The sequence below is a fragment of the Tiliqua scincoides genome, chromosome 11 (genome assembly GCF_035046505.1).
Source record: "Tiliqua scincoides isolate rTilSci1 chromosome 11, rTilSci1.hap2, whole genome shotgun sequence".
Classification (NCBI taxonomy): Eukaryota; Metazoa; Chordata; class Lepidosauria; order Squamata; family Scincidae; genus Tiliqua; species Tiliqua scincoides.
In genome coordinates, this window is record NC_089831.1 from 18,564,420 (window position 1) to 18,586,108 (window position 21,689).

The 21,689-nt window shown below is 48.0% G+C and overlaps 1 protein-coding gene across 1 annotated transcript in view; it reads right to left on the minus strand.

Annotated features, from left to right (window-relative positions):
• Positions 1-1,697: 1,697 nt before the first annotated feature.
• ADAMTS8 (ADAM metallopeptidase with thrombospondin type 1 motif 8) overlaps positions 1,698-21,689 on the minus strand; it is a 28,609-nt gene continuing 8,617 nt past the window's right edge. The window contains exons 2-9 of the mRNA XM_066639370.1: positions 9,966-10,205; positions 8,568-8,700; positions 7,551-7,718; positions 6,096-6,394; positions 4,991-5,174; positions 4,383-4,555; positions 3,270-3,445; positions 1,698-2,800 (exon numbers count right to left, since the gene is read on the minus strand). Coding sequence (XP_066495467.1) covers positions 2,056-2,800; positions 3,270-3,445; positions 4,383-4,555; positions 4,991-5,174; positions 6,096-6,394; positions 7,551-7,718; positions 8,568-8,700; positions 9,966-10,205 — 2,118 coding nt within the window. The 3' untranslated portion in view covers positions 1,698-2,055. The remainder of the gene's footprint in view (positions 2,801-3,269; positions 3,446-4,382; positions 4,556-4,990; positions 5,175-6,095; positions 6,395-7,550; positions 7,719-8,567; positions 8,701-9,965; positions 10,206-21,689) is intronic.

The window sequence follows — 21,689 nt, forward strand, 5'->3', positions numbered from 1 at the left end:
GTCCATGATACAGACTGGGTAATACTATGCTCCACCTCCATTTCCCTGTTATATGTGTACAGACCTCGTGTCACCCCTAAGGCTGAAAGCTAGATTAACAACATGAAGCATTTAATAAATCTACAAGTAAAACAAGTCAGGAGTTACTGGGGATATATTCATAAATGCCAACATAACCGTATCCACACTGAAACTGGGTAAACTATTCTCACAGGTAATAAAATACATGGTTCCACTTTCTTTGTGTGTGTGTGAATCATCTCCTTATCCAAACATACAGCTGGCAATTATACAATGGATGGAAACCACAAAGAGTTTCTGTGGACAAGAAAATGTGGTGCTCAACCCAAGACAAGAAGAGGCTGAGATGTCTTTGTGTTATGCAACAGGCACGACACGTCCAAATGTTTTGGATCATCTGTGCTTCTGTCAACTCTCAAACCTCCTTGTGAATTTAAGGCATTTGTTGGTTGGCCTCACTTCCTCATCCACAAAAAGCCCAGCCACAAATGCGAGACAAGTCTTGTTTGCAAGCTACAAGGGGAATGTCTTGGGGATGTTCTCAACATCCCAGTAATCATTTCAAAGCACCCAAACCAACTCATTTTTAATGTACGTTCACTGGTTCTGTGGCTGCATCCCAAACATTGTGGGGGGGGGGGGAGAAAGGAAGTCAATCATGTCTCCCACCCTACTGGACAGAGGGTGGTGAAATATTCTCCATGTTCCCTAAAATTACACTTATCTTTGTCCTACTGCCACCACTTGCACTACTGATAAGTGCTAAGCGTCCAACACGGGGGTTGTAACAAGACAACAAACATAAGGATGGACAACATCTTCCATTTTTAATCCCCAAAGGCAATCTTAAGTAGCATTTCCCAAGGCATGGGGCTCTAAGCAAAAAGTGTCAGTGCCAAATCAATCCATTGCAAAACTTTGATTGAGGTCTCGTGAAGCACCGGTCAATTGTGTACCAAAGCACCAATGAAGCGCAACTCATGTTTACCTTGGAAGTCTTGTGTAGACTCTCACCTAATCCCCATAAACGTCCCCAAAGACAGGTTTGTATTGGTACTAGGATATTTGCATCCTGGACAATTGTGTCCTGTTTATTCATGTCCAGATTTTTGGGTCCTGGCTATTTGCGTTCAGCTATAACTGGGCAACAAACCCCATGTTACATAAGCTAAACTTCTTTCCCCAGCACTAAGCCTACCTTTGTGTTGTAAAAATAAAAAAGTATATCTAATATAAATAAACATATTGGAACACATAAAAGGGGTGCAAATGTCCAGAGACATGAATGACTGGGACACTTTTGGCCAGGACATGGTTGTCCAGAATGCAGTGGTCCTATCAGAGTTTGTATCAAGAGCCGTGTTTTTCACCAGCTTGAACTGAGGCAGGGACTGGAAAATAAATTATTCCAGAAGAGTCCTACCGACTGGGAAGCGCACGTGTTGCAGCTTGAGTAGATTATGGAAGCCACTCCAAATCACATGAAAGGCTAGTATCTAGGATGGGACCTGGCTTTCATGCCTAGATTGAGTTGTTTCCATTCTGGTGACAGGAGTTGTTTAACGGTGACATTCAAAGGAGGTTCTCTTTGCACCTGGTGGGTTTTCTTGGATGTCATCCCTACAATAAGACCCACAAAGAGATTTGGCAAAGGCAGGGATGAGACTCAGGTCAACTTTGGAAACAGCCTCGGATACATTTATATTTCTCCGCAGATGTTAAATATGGCCTTCAAAATGAACAATAAACAAAAATAATCATATCAATCATCATCAAAAAACCCCACACTATTTGTTTCCCACTGAGGTAGATGTCAGCTTGGAGGAAGACAAAGCAGAAAAAAACAGTGGTTGTTATTCAATGCCTGCTCATCTTGCAAACAGGTTGGCCTGGGGGGGCCTGTTCAGGTCAGTTAGTGCATTTTTGCCTTCAAACCTATATCCTTGCTTGGCCATACCAAGCCTGGTTCGTGTTAGGTTAGTAGTTAGCCTATGTTACACATGCCCCCGACCACGTGTTAGCCCTTGCTTGACCTCAGCACTCTTGCAGCATACAGGGGGCTGTTCCTGCCGGTGGCTGCGGTGCACTACATTTCTCTGGGGAGATAGGTTTCCCCGCATAGTCAATGCACAAGGCGTTCCGCGTCCTCGTTCCCTCTCCGCACGTTTGGGAACAGGAGGACCAAGGGCCCATCTGCCAGATGGGACATGGGAGGTGGCCGCAGGGCTTGATGTCCTCAGGCTTGAGTGCTTTGTCACAGGTGGACGAGGCCTGGCCTTCCACATCGAGGCACTCCACTGTTCGTCTTTGCCAGCCGGAGCCACAAGATCGGGAGCATTCAGACCAGTCCCCCAGCAGCCATTGCGCAGTCAACATGGGCTTGATGACATTGGCCAGGTTCTTCTCCTTGCCCTTGGGCTTGCCAAAGTGGACGTTCTTGGGGATGAAGAAAGTGTACTTCACCTTTGGATTGAACACCCTGGGAGGAAAGACCTCACTAGAAACCGACAGCACTTGGACTGTGAGAGGTTCCGGTAACTGCTGGTAACTCTGCAGGCGTTCCAAGGTGGTCAGGGAGCCGCTGTACCGCAGGACGGTCCCTTTCACAAAAATGTCTTGTTCCATGGCTGAGATGGTGAGGTTTCCGTTCAGGAGGTACTTGCCATCCAGGGTGCGAAGCGCTAAATAGTTGCCATCATACCTCATCCCTCGGCTATGCTGCTTGATGTCAATGTTGGTTGCTCCCGCAGGGATCGTGACAATCTCATTATACCCACCCCTGCAAAGATCAAAGAGATAATTATTGTCCTCAACATTATAGACACGTAAACAAAGAAAGACTGTAGGGTGGGCCTTAGACCACCTCCTGGACATGGGTAATCGTCCCCACCTGTGGATTCAATTATCTGCAGGTATCAGTATCTGCAGGGGGTCTAGGAATACTCCCCACGGATACCAAGGTCCAACTGTATGTCCCTAACAACAGCAACAGGTAAATTTGGGGACTTGTGGGATACAGTAAAGCCACATCTGCTTCTGGATCTCCCAGCCCCAATGCATGTTGTGATGGAACCAGTGCTCTTTGAATCTATGGCTTGTGCTCAGGCAGAGGAAGCCCTTACAACCAGCTCCAGCAGCAGCATGAACAGGATAATCAGATCAACTACATGTTATCTCCTCATCTACACCCTCTTCCTCCGCCTTTGCAATACCAGGACTGGGCTGAGCTGCCCAACCACGTCTCTTACTTGGATCTGTTGAGAGAGCCAGATATTTTCCTGCATGTCGAACCGTTGCCGCCGCAAACCCCACATTTGTCCAGCTTCTTGGGTGACCCAATGACATGGTCGCAACCAGCCTTGATGCACTGACCATGTACACAAACAGCAAGAGTCTGGGGTGCGCAGAGGGTCCCATCAATCACCTGGCACAAAACCAAAGGCGGAGCAAAATTAGATTGCATCACCCGTTCCCCACACCCACTGCTGCTTCAGACCTATCACATGCAAACCCGCGTGAACTGGGAATATACATTCAGTTGAATGTCACTCCTGGTTCTCTCTTACTGCCCTTCAGGCTTGGAACTGCCTCCCAGAATATCTGCATGATGCCACTTCTGGTATTGTCTTCAAATTCAACTTTTCTATAAAGCCTGTAGTACAACCTCATTCCTCTTTCCTCAAGAGCAAAGTCCTAACTGGTTGTTCGCTCAGCGAAAGTCCGTTGCACTGGTTTGGGAATGTTGTGAATGTGCCGTAAAGCACATGTAAACTATTCTGGAGTCGGGGAGGCTGGCACTAGAACCCACACCAGCCTCCCCGTGCGAGATCCAGGCCCCAGCCAATAAGTTTCTAGCAGCCAAGGGCCACTGGCACAGGGGTCAGTGGGGTTGGTGGGATAAATCCCCTTACTCCAAGTTGTGGGGCAACCACCTTCTAATCTGTGCTGGATATGATGCAGGCCAGTTGGAGAAGCCCTTGACCATGAGCAGCTCCTGTGCAGCTGAGAGAATATTTAAAGACCCAAGCACACAGGAAAGGGGTTGATTGTGGGTCTCTTTTCCATGCAATCAAATCCCCGTCTGGGCAATGCGAAATGGGTGTGTATTTTTCATCAGCCCACAGCCATGCAGTTGAACCACTTGAATAGTTCCCCAGGCCTGTAGCAGCTGTTTGGGAATCAGTGGCTTCCATGTAACTGGGAGAACTTCTCCAAAGGGAACACTCTCACACACACAAATAGCCGGAGAAAAGCCCAGATGCACTTATGCAAGCCACAAAAGCAACAGTGGCCTGAGGCCCTTTGCTGCGGCCACCCCTCAAGGAGGACAACAATGATGGATGCCAAGTCAGAGCTCTCACTTTGGTATCAAACACTTTGAATTCGTTGCCCCTTTTAGCCCGACAGACCAGCTTGCAGCGATCTCGAGGAGACACCCCTGTGTACATGGGGATCCACTCCAGCAGATTTCCGCTCAGATCCGTGATGTTGTAGCTGTTGTATTTTTCGCACTGTTCCTCTCGAAAACTCTTGCCTGCAAAGAAAGGAAACAGATCCCACACAGATCTCAGTAAAAAGGGGAGATTTTGCTTTAGTCCTCTGGTTCAGGTCAATGATTTGATGGTTGGATTTTGTATGCAAATAAAATGTGTGTGTTTTGGGTGGGTTTCTTTTTCTGGTGGGAATTGTAGTTTTTGTGAAGGAGGGTTAGGAGTTGCTTAGAGACCTCTCCGTACTATAATTCCAAGGATTCCTTTGGGAAAGTCGTGACTCTTAAAATGGTCTCAACTGGCATGCCTCTTGTGTGGATGTGGCCTGAAAGCACATCAGCGGATGTCTAAGAGCCAGTTTCCTAGGTTGTCCGCCAAACGACTTTGTTTATATCAGTCACTCCTCTTACATGCGGAATATCTGCCCCTTTCTCCTGGTGCCACGGGGAAGCAAGCATTATTAGACAAAAAGTGATTACCATTTGATACACACTCTTCGGTGTTGCATGACTCATACTGGACCCTTTGACCCTCACAGTATTTGCCTCCATTCTTAGGCACAGGGTTATCGCAGTCTCTATATGAGAAGTGCACTCCTCCACCACATGACCTGGAACATGGCCCCCAAGGGCTCCAGGGTCCCCAGTTTCCATCCACTGCAGGCTGCAAGACATAAGGTCCATGGTTACTAAACTGTAACCCACCAACTGTATTTTCTCTGCAAGAAAAACATGGCAAGATCAAAGTATATGGGAGCCTTCTTCAATTTTTGGCCCATGTGAGACTCTGTTTTGCCAGTCCACGCGCAGAAGCAAAGAGGCACACATATTCAGTGGCAACACTGAAGGCAGAAATGGAGACAAAGTCATTTTTTTTGCCTCCTGCCTTGATTACCGCACCTGTAAGATTTACCCTGGGAAAGACAGCAAGGGCCAGCTGTCCGACGTTTAATTCCAGTTTAGCTCACTCATTGAGACTGGCATGGTCAGCTCCAGTGGGTAGTGAGTGCATTGGACTTAGGCATAGGAGATCAGAATTCAGAGCCCTGCTTAGTCAAATATTCGACGAGTGACTTTGGATAAATCACTATATCTCAGTTTCCCCAATGTCACATTGACTGTCGTGAAGAGATGGGGGGGGGCATCTGTGCTTTAGGGAAGAGCTAAATGTGAAAGGCAGATGGGTAGTTCTGGAGTGCCGAGGCGAACAGTGGGAGCTGGACGAAAGCGTCTTGTGGTTTTTGCTTTCTCCTTGGGCTTAACAAGGTTGGCTGCTCCTCTCAGTTGAAGGAAACAGATGCCAAATTTGCATATCAACCATTCCTGCCATTTGTCTGTTCAGAACCATGCTCTCCATAACTAATGATGTTTCCACAGGAGATATGGGGCTTCCAATGGGTTCTAAGCAAATAAATGGTAGGAAATATTATGCACGGCCAGCCCCTGTTGGTCCTCCACTCCTGAGGCTAGACTTCCACATCTGCTTTTTATTCAAATAGAAATGGGAAGAATCACAGAACTGCCCACATTGTTTCATCAGGTCCTAAGCCAGAGACAGGTTGCCTGCTTCTCACGACAAGTTTACCTGGGGCCACACGGTGTCTCGTGCCACACAGAGGCCATCCAAACACATCTTCCCCGCCCCACAAGGTGTCCCATCTGCCCAGGGCAAGCTGCCATTTTTGGTGTGGCAGAGGCGCTCTCCGGTCTCCAGCTTGCACCAGAGCTGAGAACAGATGTCCTCCTGCGTGGTGTTTGGGCAGTGTTGGAACTCTTTGCCAAATATCTGCTGGCACTGACGATCCAGATTGTAGAAGGGCACTTGGCCTGGGAGGTCCGTGGGGAGAGAGATGGCTTTGGTTGGTTCATCAAGCAGGCAGTCACCTAGAGAGGGAGAAAGAAACAAGAAGATCACACCCAAGGGCAATTCACATCATCATGTACAGTAAGCCCTTGGTTTCTGCAGGAGATCATTTCCATGATCTCTCTCAGATACCAAAATCCGTGGATATGGCAAGGGTCATTGTACAGCTCTCTGCCACAAGGAGCTTACAATCAAAAAGCCAATAATAGGAGAAGAAGAGAGTGGCAACATTTCTTAGGGACAGATTTAGTCACCTTGGTGCAGTTCTCATCATTCCCCATCTTTTGTTTATCATCTTTTGTTTGAGCAACTGCAAACCTGGTTTGCATTTTTGACTCCTGGTAGGCTGATACGTTTACAGAAAGAACCATGCATGTTTCCAAGCCACTCAGATGACAAATCCACTGAATGAGTGGTGTCCCCACAAACCAAATCTGCATAGCAAAAGGAGCCCAGGTTCCAGTTAGGAGTGCCACCAAACCTAGAGATACTGATGTAGGGGCCCACCCCTGGAGGGACCTGGAGCAAGCTTGTTCCACCCCCAGGGAGGCCTCACATTGGCTGAAGGGGGAGGGGGTTCCAGCACCCTTGTCCTTCTCCCTAGCAGAGCTGCCAAACCTGGCCTAGGAGCAGGGGCTGTTGACCTCACAGCTCCCTGCTTCACTCTGACTACCTCTCATCCCTGGCCTTCCTGCTTTATGGAGCAGGCCCGCCCCCTTTGGCCCCTCCCCTTCCTCCAGGTGGGGCAGAAAAGGCCCTTCCTGTTCCTGGCTTGTTTCCTGCAGTGTTCCTTGTTTGCCCTGCCAGCTTCCTCTGGCTGGTTGGGGTGAGCCAACCTGCTTTGCCCCCTTCAAGGGCAGTGAAGCCTCCCCACCCTGGGCATGGGGTGCCTGCTCCAGGATAAGTCGGGGGTCAGGGCATCTGGGAGGGGCCCCGACAACTGAGAAGTTCCTTGCAAAATGAATGTGCACACAGAAGAAAGCCCAAGTGTGCAAGATTTGCCACAAGGCTTGCCTTGAGCTTGGCTTTGCTTAAACTCCACACGCAAACCAAGAAAGGGGGAGGAAAGGCAACGCTGTAGAAAGAGGTGGGAGGAGCCAGCAGGGGATTTTGAACGGCCGTTCTCACTTGGCTGCCTGAATAGCGACAAGGAATGGACAGTGAGCCAACGCCTACCATGTCCTCCGTCCAGAAACTCTGTGATGTACATGGCACTGCAAGGGGACCAAGGCAGAGTCTTGTTGAGGTGGATAAAGAGTGGAGCCATCATGTGATGCTTTCCTAAGGTCCCAAAGAGCCTCTCACAGGTTTTGGAATCATCATGGGGCATGCTGAGCACATGCCCTGGAACAGAAGAGGCGACAAAGAGACAAGTCAGCAGAGTAATTTTGTCTTTCTGAACCTAGATTAGCTCTGGGTGTAACCAAACCCTTTAAAGCATCGCTGCCATCTATCATATCCTATTGAATCCCCCCTCCCCAAGCTTCCCATCTCAGCATTTTGTGTATTTGGCACTCAAAAAAAAAAAGAAAAAAAAAAAAAAGAGTAATCCAAATTCTGCAATTGAAAAATTGAATTCTACAACTTGTTTGCATTTTACAAATGTGGAGGATTGCTCTTCTTTTGCATAACTTTTTTCTGCAATATTTAGTACTCTGTGTTATTCTTCTGCTTTCACTAATCATGAGAGAAGAGTCAGCCTTGGGCCAGCCCTGGATAGAACTCAAGGTGGGACAAGTGCAGGTTCTGCATAGTCTCCCAGCCAAGAACTGGCGAAACCCGGGGGCCAATCCTATCCAATTTTCCAGCACCTGTGCAGCCACAGTGCAATCCCAAAGTAAGGGAACTAATGTTCCCATACCTTAAGGAGGCCTCTGGGACTGCCTGCCCACCACAGAATGCAGTGCGTGTCCCATAAGAACATAAGAACAGCCCCACTGGATCAGGTCATAGGCCCATCTAGTCCAGCTTCCTGTATCTCACAGCGGCCCACCAAATGCCCCAGAATTGGCATGGCTGCACTGGCACTGGAAAATTGGATAGGATTGGGCCCCCTGACTTTTTCAGCTTCAGCAGCGGGGCATCCTCTCCTGTCTTCTGACCACATCTTGAGCTCCCTGCTCTATAAACCTGGTTATTGATTTATGCAGAAAGAGATGTTGCCCAATTGTGCCCTATGGGTTTGGTGGCTACCTAGTTCATGTGCCAAGGTATAGGCTGCCTGGAGACCCTCATCTTCAATCACGGAACAGCTTTTGTTTGGGTCGCACATGGTACCAGTCTCTGCCACTCCGAGGGTACTGCAGCTCTGGTGCCCACAGAAATCCTATGGGTGAGAACAGGAATTTAAAAAAAACATGAAGAAAACACTTGCACTCCTCAAGTGGAACCTTCCCTCAAGTTGATTCAGATTCACAGTGGTTTGCAAAGGAAATGGCTTCATACTAAGCTCCATCTACCTCAATATGGTCTACAGCAGTGCTTCTCAATCTTTTTATTGCTGTGACCTATTTTGTTGGGGCAGCCATGTCACAGCCCAGAATGTCTTACGGCTTCTGGGGAGTGCCCCAGAATGCCCGATGGCTTCCTAGTCATGCCAGTGTGCACCCCACCAATTAGGCTGTGACCCACCGGTGGGCCAGGACCCATAGTTTGAGAAACACTGGTCTACCGAGACAAACAGCAGCTCTCCAGGGTTTCACACAGAAATCTGTTCTAGCCTTTTCTTGAGATGCAGGGATTGAAGCTGGAACTTGGTTTGTTCTTAGCCCTTCCGCTGAGCTACAGGACCAGTTGTGAGGCGTCCGGTTTTGGGAATTCATCAACGGGACCAGCTTGTTAATTATTAAAGCTGAAATCTTTTAAAATGACACACTTTTCACACTTTAAATTTTTTTTTTTTAAATGACATTACAAAGCATTACTTCCATTGGACACAGTGGGACTTCCAGGCAGACAGGCAGTGAACTCCACTGTCCGACTCTTCGTGAAATATGCTACCACCATGAGAGTGCTATTGGTTATTTACTGCTAAAATGCAGCACCAAAACATGTGACTCCATTGCCAGGAGCTGCTAGGGTTAGACCCAGTTATGTGCAGAAACCCAAAACTTTGTAGAAAAGCTGCCAGCCTATTTGGTGCAGGATGCCACAGCCTCTCCAGCTGGCTGGTCACCAGCTATCCTCCACAGGAAGAGCTATAAAGGCTTCCTGTTGAGGCTGGGTGTTTACGTGTGCAATTATAGCATTTGCCTGATCTGACCCTCTGGGATAGCTCGTCATGGCTCTCACTCAGTGGACACCTAGAGCTCCTCCCTCTCTGGTAGGATAATCCTGTGAATTCGCAGGCCACTTTGGATGTATCATGAACCCAGAGTCTGCCGCTTTTCTCTTGTATACCTTGCAGCGGTCACTTGCTTGGTTGCCCGTGGCGAGTCTAGATTGTACTCAGGTGACCAGGTAGGACTGATACTGCCAGCTAAGGATCAGGACCCTAGGTTGACAGTCCCCAACTTGTTAACACTTCTCCATCCCTCCTGCAGTTCACCTTCCATAGGATGAGAACCAATTCTGGTCAGAGCATCTACGCACCTGTCTGGTCAGCAGGATTGCCGTGTCATAATGCTCTGCATCACGATCGCTGGGAGGATTGAAGAGCTGCTGCCAGGTACAGAAGTTGCGCAGCATGAGGCCTCCATTGTCGGACACCTCCGGCCCAAGCTTCTCGTCTTCCACCACCAGCACCCGAACCACCACCAGATTGATGGCATTCTTCAGGCTGGGGTGTTTGTAGATCTGAGCAGCCACAGACATCAGGGTGAGGATGTGGTTCTGGAAAACAGACAAGGGATAACTCTGTGGAGAGACGGCCTAGCGCCGGGGTGTCAAACTCATTTCATATACGCAAAACTTGATCAAATTTTCAAGGTATGGGAGAGCCCAATTAGCACATGGGCCACCCTTTCAGCAGTGACACCTCAAGAAAGCTCCACAGCTGATGATGGTGCTGGGAGAGTCCGAAGGCCAGATAAAGAGCTTCTGCAGGCTGCATCCAGCCTCCAGGCCTTATCTCTGATACCCCTGGCCTAGCAAATGCTCTGTGGATGGAATATTCCATTAACAGAACCTGTAGTTTTGTAACGCTGTCAAGCCTTTTTCTCTGAGGAGCTCACACACAGTTCTCCTCTTTCCCTGTGCTTTTTCTCAAAACAACCCTACAAAAGAGCCATGTTTCTAGGCTGAGAGATGGTGAACGGACCTGAAGTCACCCAGAGAGCTTCATGGCCAAGTAAGGATTTGAACTGGGTCCCCCATGCCCTATGCAGCCACTACCCACACTGTCTTTTGGGGTTTGAGTAAAAAAACAACAAAAGAACTTTGAGATGCTGCAACACATTCAGATATGTATTGTGAAAAAAGGAGACTGGGTTGTTTCATTTTAACATAAGCCTTGCAGTTCCTGAACGCACACTACGGAGTGTGTTTGATACACAAGGGTTTGTCTCTGCTATGGACAATGAAGCTGCCAAAACATAACCATGATGTTAGGTTTTGAGCTGGCCGTGCTAGGTTTAGCTTCCAGTCCTAGCCAGTAGACATAAGAAGAGTCCTGCTGGATCCCATCAAAGGCCCATTTAGGCTGCAATCCTAACCCCTTATGTCAGTGCTTTCCAGCACCGGCATAAGGGCAATGAAGCTCTGAGGTCAGGGAACAAACATTCTCTTATTTGTGGAGGCTTCTATGAGTGCCACCCAACTGCAGGATGCAGCACATGTTCCATTGGTGCTGCTATGCCAGTGCTGGAAAGCACTGACATAAGGGGTTAGGACTACGCCTTTAGTCTAGCAAGCAGGGGATGAAGGTAGTAGTCCTCTCCCAGCAAAGCTCCTCAGCAGTTGATATTCAAGGACACCCTGCCTTGGAACTTGAAGGTAGCATGTAGTCATCTGGACAAAATTCATGTCCTCCGTGAATTTTTCTAATTCCCCTTAAAACCCATCTAAGCCACTAATCATTCTGGCAAGTGCAGGCTTTGCAATTGCACTGAAAGCAGCCAAAGCAAGCTCCACTTTTAAGCCTCTACTGTGAAAGCACCCTCGGTGTTAAAGTCTTGCTCAGTCCCTTCCTCCGAAGAGTTCTTTCACTCAAGCACAATGTGTAGGAGAGATGCACACCCTGGGCATATTTTTGAATGAGTTGTGTTCCAATGGGCCATTTACGCACATCTCCTCTGTGTTTACACCCCCAGCCAGCACCTTCTTCTGGGGTAAACGAGACAGAAGGAGGAGGATGACCTCATATGTCAGGGACTCCAGCTATGTTTAAGGCTGATGTTAACATCTTATCAGCGAGTCAGAATTCCGGCCCCATTTGGCATCAGCTCACGGGATTGTATTCATGAGAGAAGAATGCAGTCCTTACGCAACGGCGCAGGGGTTGAGAAACAGCAAACTGTCCCTTCGTTCCCAAGCATCCTGCACTTGGCCGTGTTCTGGCATCCATGACTTCACCATCATTGTTTAATTAAGTGGTGTAGTGAGAACTTGAGAGCAGGCATCAGAGAGAGGTTCTGCTCTGACTGCTAACTGTTCAGACCCCACGTTCTTGTCCCCTGAAGTCCGGAAGGCCATCATTGAGATGGCTGAGATCGGAATTTGGGTCTGGTGATTTAATAATCTTCGCCTCGCTTTTGAATGAACGGTATCTGCTGCCTTTAAATCGTGGCATTGGCTGAGGGTCAGTTACTCCCACCACTGATCAAGTGCCCTCACCTATAAGCAGGAAAGGTGGGCACGTGCCCTGGGGTGGGCAGCAGAGGCATATCTAGGGTATGGCAAGTAAGTCACGTGCTCTGGGTGCCACTTGAAGGGGGATGTCACTGAACAGCAGCTTCCCAGACAACTCCCCTGACTCACTGCAAACCTCTAAGCACAGTGTTGGGGTCTGCTGTGGCTCAACAGAAGCCCATGGAGAAGCTGCTGGAGAAGGGATGGGGGAGGCAGCAGCCACCTTGTGAACCTACCACTGGCCTCCTCTGAATCCAAAAGTGACCTCGTGGCATTATGTGATGTCACAACATCACATGACACAGTGACGTCACCGCTCCAGATGACACTGCTCCTGGTTGCGCCTCTGGTGGGAAGTCTAATGGTATGGAGCCTTGCAGTGCAAAGGAAAATTACTGGTTTAGTAACAATTTGCCCAGACTGGCAGCTGATCTGGAAGCTTTATAGCAGGCAGTGACACCAAATTGGCCGTTGAGTGTCACGTAACTTCATAGGCCAGAAAGGATTAGGGATTATAAAGTGCTTCACAGGTCCTCCTCTGGCCAGGTGTCTCACTGGGAATGGCCCAGACTAGAGGCCAAGTCTGAACTACAAGGCCCCTGATTCGAACCAAGCAACACTTGGCAAAGCCACACTCTGTGTTTCTTGGGACTGCTTCAGGCATGACTGAAGTGGCACGATTGCCACCTGGCACCTTTCCATGTGCTCAGCTGGTTGGACGAAGGAGTGACCACCTTGTTAAGGCCAAGGTTGACTGTTCTTGACAAGCTCCTAACTTTTCTTTTGCAAGGGGGCGGTCATGACCTGGTTAGAACTGATCCAGATCACAAGGCTGTAGCTTCAGTACACCAACTCCTTGTCCCTTCCCCAAACCTGAAATAAATACATTAAAAAAAACCACCACCACCCCTTCCCCAAAGCATAGATGTAAACTAAACAGGGCAAACAGCTATTTAATGAAGATGAAGAGGTCAGGCTCACTGGTTCTACCATCTGGTATCTATTTATGCTCCCCCCCCCCCATAGCACTTTCCCTTCCAAAAGGTGGAATAAGGAGTTTTCAGCTGGCCCCACAATGAGAACCTGGCTGCTCTGGGGTAAACAACCACCTGGCTAAAGCAACAACAATAAAAATTCATTTGACCAGCAATGGCCTGCACAATTCATAGGGCTGGAATCCTGAGGACTTGGGAGGAGCGATCGGCCCTGTTTTCTCAACTGGAGACAGAGCAATTGTAGTTGCTTGGAGCTTGTGCTGAAGCAGGCAGAAAAGGGCAACTAGCTTTGCCTACAGCAGGCTCCTCCTTGCCGAGACAATAAACTCTTCTAGGTCAGGTTAGATCTTGACCTGGGCAGAATCTTATGCTGCTCCTTAGCCTAGTTCCAAGGTACCCCTGCCTGTTCCTCCTCTATATGCCTTCCATCCATCCAGTCTGCCAGCTTTGCATCCCTTTTCCGGCCTTTTCTGCCTGCTTTTTAGTCCTTCTCACCAGCCTTTCACATTTTCTCCAGCCTTTTCTGCTTCCAGACGGACCCTGCCAGGACTGACGCTTCGGCTGAGCTCCCCTCGTGTGCTCACCTGACTCTATTTACAGATCATGGGGCAGAGAGAAGAACGATACCACCCAGAAAGCATCTGCGCTGAACTTCAGGTCAAATCTCTCAGCATTTGAGTCTCCTTGTAGTTAAATTTCAATTTTAACAATAATAGAATGGGAGCTGTGACTCAGTTCCACCTGATTAATAAATCCACAGTGCACAGATCTGCAGTGACTCATTGAAACGTACTCATACCCTTGGCATCTTCTTGGAAACCCCGTTTCCCCTTCTGCGGAACTGAGTAGAAATAATTACTTAGTAAGTCTTTGTTGTGTGCCTCGAGTTTGCTGATGACCACTGGCTGAAATATTTTGTGCACATGTGTCTATTATTATAACTCTATTTAAAGGCATACTTTTTGTTTTTTCACATTTTTATTCCACCCTTCCTCCAAGGAACTCAGGGTAGTGTACTTGGTTCACCCCTCCTTTTGTCCTCACAACAACCCTGTGTGGTAGGTGAGGTAGAGAGAGAGAGAGAGAGAGAGAGAGAGAGAGAGAGAGAGAGAGAGAGAGAGAGAGAGAGAGAGAGAAACTGGCTCAGGATCACCCACAGGAAGCTTCATGACTGAGTGGAGATTTGAAACTGGATCTTCCAAGTCCAACTTGGGAGTTGGACTTAAAACTCCCAACCATTACACCATCCTGGCTCTCTTTGGGTTCACAAGATTCTGGTTTCAGTTCTCAGCATCTCCAGTGAAAGGACAGGTTGCAAGTCTAGGGAAGACCTCTGTGGAAGAGCCCAATCAGTCCTAGACCAAATGGTGTCCCAAGCAAGGAGCGTCTTTGGCAACCACATTTCTGAACTTTAAATACCTAAATTGTTTAACTGCACTTTTTTTCTTGCATCACATGACTTTGTTACATGGGTCCGCATTCATAAATGAAGTTGCATTTTATGGATCTGTAAATCTGTGTTTATATGCCATATATAATCAAATACAAATGAATTTATTTTCTCCCATCTCATAAAAGTATTTTTAATGTCAAGAATAACTGAAATGCCTGATGCCCCCTAAGCCTGGAAACCTGGGGAAGGGGATTGGTAATCTGGGTAGCCTACCCCTGTGTAGTTGCATTTGTAATATCGACCAACATGCTTGAACCATTCACTAATGAGGCTACGCTCTGTCTCCAAAACTAGACGTGATAGGGCAAAACTGTTGCCATTTTTGGAATCAGAGCCCCAAATTCATATAAAACCAGCATAAATTTCGAAAGAAGTGCTTCTGACCCTCAATTTTGCAGGCCTGTGTAATTAGAGTAGTCAAGTTAGGCTCCAATCCTACCCAAATTGCCAGCACCAATGCAACTGTGCCAAGGGGGTATGTGCTGCAGCCTGCACTGGAGGGGCAGTCAGTCAGTCAGGTCTCCTCAAGGTAAGGAAACATTTGTTCTCTTATTCCAGGGCTGCATTGTGGCTGCATCAATGCTGGAAAGGTGGATAGGATTGGGCCCTTACTGTGGTTGCCCAGGTTGGGGTCAAACCTACAGACTTTCCTGCAGAATTTAATTATGGAGACACAGGTTCTATTATGGACAGCACTGATTGGCTGGGGCATATGACGTCCTGAAGTCATCTCCCTCCCACTTCCCCAGAGTAGTTTTTCAAGATGAAAGAAACCCATGATGTTCTGTTTTTCGTAAACAACGGAAATAAGACGCTGAACAAATGTCTACTGGGATGAGTTTTCAAAGAGCTTGAATAAAAGGCAAATAACCTACCCAAAGCATGGAGGGGCAGGGAGGGAAAGATAAAGAGGAACTACGTGTGGGATTTGAAGGCAAGTATGTGTGTCATTTGAGGAGCTAAGACAGGTGGGGAACTAAGCACGGCACAAAAAATCGTGCATCGACTCCTGTTCCTGTTCAGCACACACTGTGCCATGCTTCAGGAGAGCCTGCAGAATGGCTGCCAACCAGATCAGACCATCTCGGACTACGTGGAGATTTGGTCTGGTGTAGCAGAAGCCCTCTCCCGATGTTCTTATTAGTAACAGAATTAGCAGCTCCTGCTTGCCCACATAAATGCACAGCCTTCCTGGCAGGAAATCCAGCTGGACGCGCTCGCGGCAGATCAGGTCAGGCAAAAACCCAAGACCGCAAAGTTGGAGCTGGAGCTAACTCGAAAAAATTCAGCAACGCAGACCAGAGAAGGGCAAAGAATTTGGGGAGCTGAATAACGGGGGCAAAAAAAGAAAAGAAAAAAAAAGACAGGACTATGTTTCAATCTGCTGTGGCTGACTATTGAACAGAAGTGATGATGCAGAGGCCTCTGAGGTATGGTGGAGAGGCTCGGGGAGGGGGGGTGTCTTAATGCCTTCTCAACTCTCAGAGTCTGCTAGGGCTAGCAAGGCTCGCCACCTCCTCAGCAGTGCTGAAGCCTCTCCACCATGCCTGTATCTGCCCTCCTGTCATTGCCCCGGCTGATTCCACGCCAGCGCCTTGCCCTTGATGCATCAGTCTGTCAGCATGTGCCAGAGGAAAGGCTCAAACCGCAGATGACCACACAAAACGGCCCTGCAGCTGTCTCTGTGCTGCTAAGCAGCTTCAGCTCGGTTAGAATCCTTGCCTTGGGGAAGGGCAGCGCAGCAGACAGCCGGCCCTGTTTACCAGGCGAACTCTGCAATTTCTAGCCGTTTCTGGAAGAGCCTTGGCTCCCACCGCAAATCTAGCACCTCTTTCGGCGGTTTGAAGTGCGAGCCAGGAATTTCGTTCTGCAAAGCCAGGTGGCAGCCAAAGGACTCTGTAGGCAGCATTCGGGCACGAGACAGCTGGAGAGGTTGAGGCAGCTCCACTCTCTGGCTGGCTGCTTCTCCTCTTGCCCTGAGGATGGTGTCCCTCTGCCATCTTTCCCTTTCCAAAAAGAAATCATTTCTCTTTCCTCTCGTCATTTTGTTTTAGCACCTTCATCGTTTTGCTTGCGCTGTCCTCGTGTTCATTCCCATGGAAGCCTGGCAAGGCAGTGTGGCTGTCTATGCTTCAGACCAGGGTTCCCAAACTTTGCAGTGCCGCGACCCACCTCATTCTCTGTGTTGGGTCGCGATGCTTCTGGTGGCACTGGAGGCATCTCCTGACCTGGGGACCCACTCAGAAGCCTCCATAAGTAGTGGCATAGCTAGCCAACCTGGAGCCCAGGACAAAGGTAAAATGATGCCCCCCCACGTTACACTTGGAAGTGACATCATTTCCAGGTGTGATGTCACACCCATGGTTATTTTTTTTTAATTGAAAAATAAATAAAAATCTACTACTCCCAATCCATGAGCGGTGATTGGAGTTTCTGACTACTCACTTCCCTTGCTCCATCACCTTCCCCACCCCAAGCACCCTCCTGCTTGCCCCCCCAAGCCCCCCAGTCGCTCCCCAAGTTCCCAGAACAAGGGGAGCAAGCAGCCAGAGACTGCAATTGCCACTGCCCCTCTTGCAAAGAGTAATTTTTTTTCCTGGCACATTTTGCAAGAGGCATGAGTGGCAATCGTGGGAGGGGCACAATTGTGCCAGCAGGTGGCCAGACTGTTGCCCCCAGGAAGCCTGCAGCTCAGTGTAATTGCTATCCCTGCACCCCCTCTGTTTATGCCACTGTCCAGAAGCAACTACCAGTTTTTGGAAGCAAACTGGAAGTGGCTTCCGAAAATCAGAAGTGGCTTAGAGAGGCTTCTGAGGGCCATTCAGAGGTCTACAGATGCCTGTAGGTCACTGGGCCAGGAGAGGCCTCCAGAGGCTCCAGTAAGTAATGGCAGTTCTAGAATATCTACCATTTGGAGCCAATCCATCATAAGGGCAGGCAGGAGAGCTCAATTGGTAACCCACATTTTGAAAAGCGCTGCTGTGACCCCTTTCTCTAAGAAACCTTGAGAATTGTAGTTCAGGAGAAAACATCAGAAACAGTCATCAATCAGAAGCTCCACAAACTACAATTCCCAGGGTGTGTGTGTACATAAGAACAGCCCCACTGGATCAGGCCATAGGCCCATCTAGTCCAGCTTCCTGTATCTCACAGCGGCCCACCAAATGCCCCAGGGAGCACACCATATAACAAGAGACCTGCAAGGCTTCCTGGGAATTGTAGTTAAGAACATAAGATCAGCCCCACTGGATCAGGCCATAGGCCCATCTAGTCCAGCTTCCTGTATCTCACAGTGGCCCACCAAATGCCCCAGGGAGCACACCTGATAACAAGAGACCTGCATCCTGGTGCCCAACCTTGCATCTGGGCTTCTGACATAGCCCATTTCTAAAATCAGGAGGTGGCACATACACATCATGGCTTGTACCCCGTAATGGATTTTTCCTCCAGAAACTTGTCCAATCCCCTTTTAAAGGCGTCCAGGCCAGATGCCATCACCACATCCTGTGGCAAGGAGTGTGGGTGGGTGGGGTGGGGGGAAAGAGCCATGAATGTTCAATTATAATTAATTGACATTGAGTCCTTTTCTCACTATCTACCAGGTTTCTGGCCATTTTGTACCTCACTTGTACCAAACGCTGGAGGATCTACCCTGCAACAAAGGCACCATTTCAGATTTCAATATAAAGGAAAGGAGGTTGTTTGTGTGGTGAGAGAGGGGATAAGATTTAGCAAGGTCCAAAGTCCTAATTTTATTTTATTTAAGCTGCAAAACAGCAGAATGAATATTTTTTGAAAACATTGGTTGTGATGAGTATCTTTTACGTATCAGAAGAATTGTAGGATTATCCAGTATACCATAGTTAGTACACCTGCCTTTTTAATTGGCACTGGAGTACGTCTTGTGTATATGCCAAGACTATCGCAGAGTGGCAGCCAGGGCTGTTCCTGAGGGGACGGGTGTAGCTAGAGAGAGTGCACACACCTCTGTTTTGCTCCCACTACCCGGAAGGGCCACTTGCATGCCATGGTGGGGTTCCTTGCAAAACTTAGTTTTGCACCCCCTCTAGATATGCCACTGCCTGAGTGATAATCACATGTTAGCTGAAACACAGGAGGGATGCCTGTTTCTTCTGCTTTGCTTGTTTGGTTGATGAAATTATCAGACATTGTTGAAAGGACTCCTGTGGGAACATGGTCTTGAACCTTACGGAAGCTGAGTGAGAACTGAATGCATAACCCCAATCCTGGGACAGTGAACCTCCTAACCCCAACAAGACTTGATTGGCTATCTTTTATTCTCATGCACCATATCATGATTGGCCTCTGCTTCTTCCTGTTCCCCTTCCACTGAATTCCTTGCCTACGCAATGTGTCACTTTCCAGTGTTAGCTTATTGATTCTGGTTGGCTTTCCTGCTTCTGACTCTCTCTCCTCAACCTCCCTGATCTTGTTAATTATACCTACTTGTCCTCTCTGCCTACATTTCATTCTAGCCTTGACCTGCCTCTTCTCATTCACTCTCTTGATTTAGATCAGGGGTCTCCAAACCCTGGCCCGGGGGCCAGATGCGGCCCGTGGAGAGCCTTTATCCGGCCCGCGGCCAACCTCTGATCCCCTGAGAGCCTCTGGCCCAGTTGACCAAACGCAACTGGAGTTGTGCTTGTGGGGTGGGGGAATGGGGGTCCATTTAAGTGTGTGCTTTATTTCTTGGGCTGTATTGGTGCTTGGAGGAATCCTGGACATTTAAGCCCATTCATTTATTCATTATTTCATCTAAGATCTATTTAAATTTTATAATTTTTTTTTTTCTGGCCCTTGACGCTGTGCCAGATATTTGATGTGGCCCTTTGGCCGAAAAGTTTAGAGACCCCTGATCTAGATCTTTCTGTTCTTTCTATTCTATTCTCTCTTCTTCAGAGAGTCAGAAGAAGGTCTCTCCGGAAGAGACACTCCTCTCCTCAGCATGTGAGAGGTACCAGTTATAACACATTTGCTGTCATATGCTTAGTGTCTAATTCCTGAACCTACCATCATTTGCACAACATATCACAAAACATACATATTTGGGAGTATCTAAATATTATTCCTTGCCTTCCCACTTTTTTAGACCCTACTAAGTTCCATGAAAAGTCTTCTGCAGAGTTAATTACCCAGCAAAGAGAGAGTATTGGAGAGGTATGGTATTTTTGTAATGCATGTTGATATATGTCAAAAATGCTGGCTCAGGGAGGCAGATTGGCAGTGGTAGACTTGAAATGGCATCAGTCCTCCAAAATCCAACAGCGTGCACAAACAGTACGTCCATCACTCCCTGCCCCCCATTGCGGCTCCTTGCCAGTCAGCGGCAAATCTCTTCTCAGTGGTTATGTTCAAATTGTTTCTCCCATCCAAGCAAGTGGGCTGTGTCTCGCAGTGAGTCTAATGATGCGTTTAACGCAACATACTGAAAGTGAAAACTTTTTGGGATGTCAGAGTGAAGCGTGTGTCCAATTTTAAATTAAAAAAAGCACGCACACACACACACCCCTCAAAACCTGAGCAAATGTGAGTGAACAGAATGTTTCATTGTCAACATGAAGGAAAGTCACCTGTTTGTTTTAAACACAAGATGTAAGCAATCGTTTCACAACCCAATTGGAATAGTCTAGGCCCGATGTGCTTTTCCCCAGTGCGTCCAGAAGCCATCGCCTTCAGAATAACAATGTTCACTTGTGTGGCGCATTTTTCACCCCAGAGTGCTGCTTTGCCAGAAGCTGTTCAAGAGGTGGGCTGTGGCAGCTGTTTAACATTACCCAGGACTTAGGGGAGGAAGTCAAGAAGAATCCTGCATCCACTGGGGGCAATGTTGGAAGAAGCCAGGCTGCAAGGACTCAGATTGGAAAGATGTCTCTTTATTATCTGTTCCAGTTGATTGGTCCCAGCAGATGCAGGTGAGGGCTCAAGCTGCCACAACCCCCCAACTCCCACTTGCAAGGAAATGTCCAACTGGGGACCCTGGAAACAAAAACCAATATCCAGAAGAATCCAGGCACTCTTTTTGGTTCACTCTGGAGGGGCCATCAGGAGACTCCAGTCACAGCTTGGACTGGATTTTGCAAACTGCAGCTATGATCTGCTTTCACCTCGATCCTTGAATCAGCAGAGGGAGCAACATTACTGCCTTGTCTCATCAATGCTGCTTTGTCAGCTAAATAAAAGCTAAGATCACAACGTTAAGTATGGCTTACAGGTAAGAATTGTCTCAAGGCAGGACTATGACTTCCTCTGGAATTTCTAGATCATTAGAAGGCGGTGTTTATATAGTATTTTTCCAGACTTTTGGGGTCATCGTTCAGTGATAAACACCTGCTTAGCATGCAGAAGGTCCCAGGTTCCTACTTGGTCTTCAGGTAGGGCAGCGAAAATCTCTGAATTCCAAATGCAAGGGAGTGGCATCTTGTTGTCTTGAGTGCTCCCCAAGGCATTGTGGGTTGTTGTGAGATACAGGAAACTGGATTAGATGGGCCAGTGGGGCCATTCTTTTTAATATTGATGGGCCAATGGCCACCTGTCCCTCTTGACTGGAATCTGGCCCTGCTAAACTGTTGCCCCTGTTTCATCTCTGCGGAATGTCTTCTTAATGGGAGTTTCAGGAACTGCTCAACTCACTCTCCAGGATCTCTGAAAATGTGTCATTATTGCCCATGACATGCTTTGCCTCCATGCAGAGAATAGCAGCCACCCGTGTGTGTGTGTGGGGGGGGGGTGCAATCTGGTTTGGGCTAAAGCACCTTCCTTATGACGTAAGGGGGCTTTTGGTTGAGGGTAAAAAGTGGTTAAGGGGAGGCATCTAAAATTATGCACAGAGAGAGAGAGAGAGAGAGAGAGAGAGAGAGAGAGAGAGAGAGAGTACACTTACAACTCTAGAGTGAAACATCATCAAGTGAAACTATTTGGCAGGGGATTTAGGATGAGGAAAAGGAAGTACTTCTCCACACAATGCATAATTTTTATTTATTTATTTAAAAGTTTTATATCCCACTTTTCCTATGCAGAAGCAAATGCCCTAGATGGCACAATTAGAATGGGGAACTCATT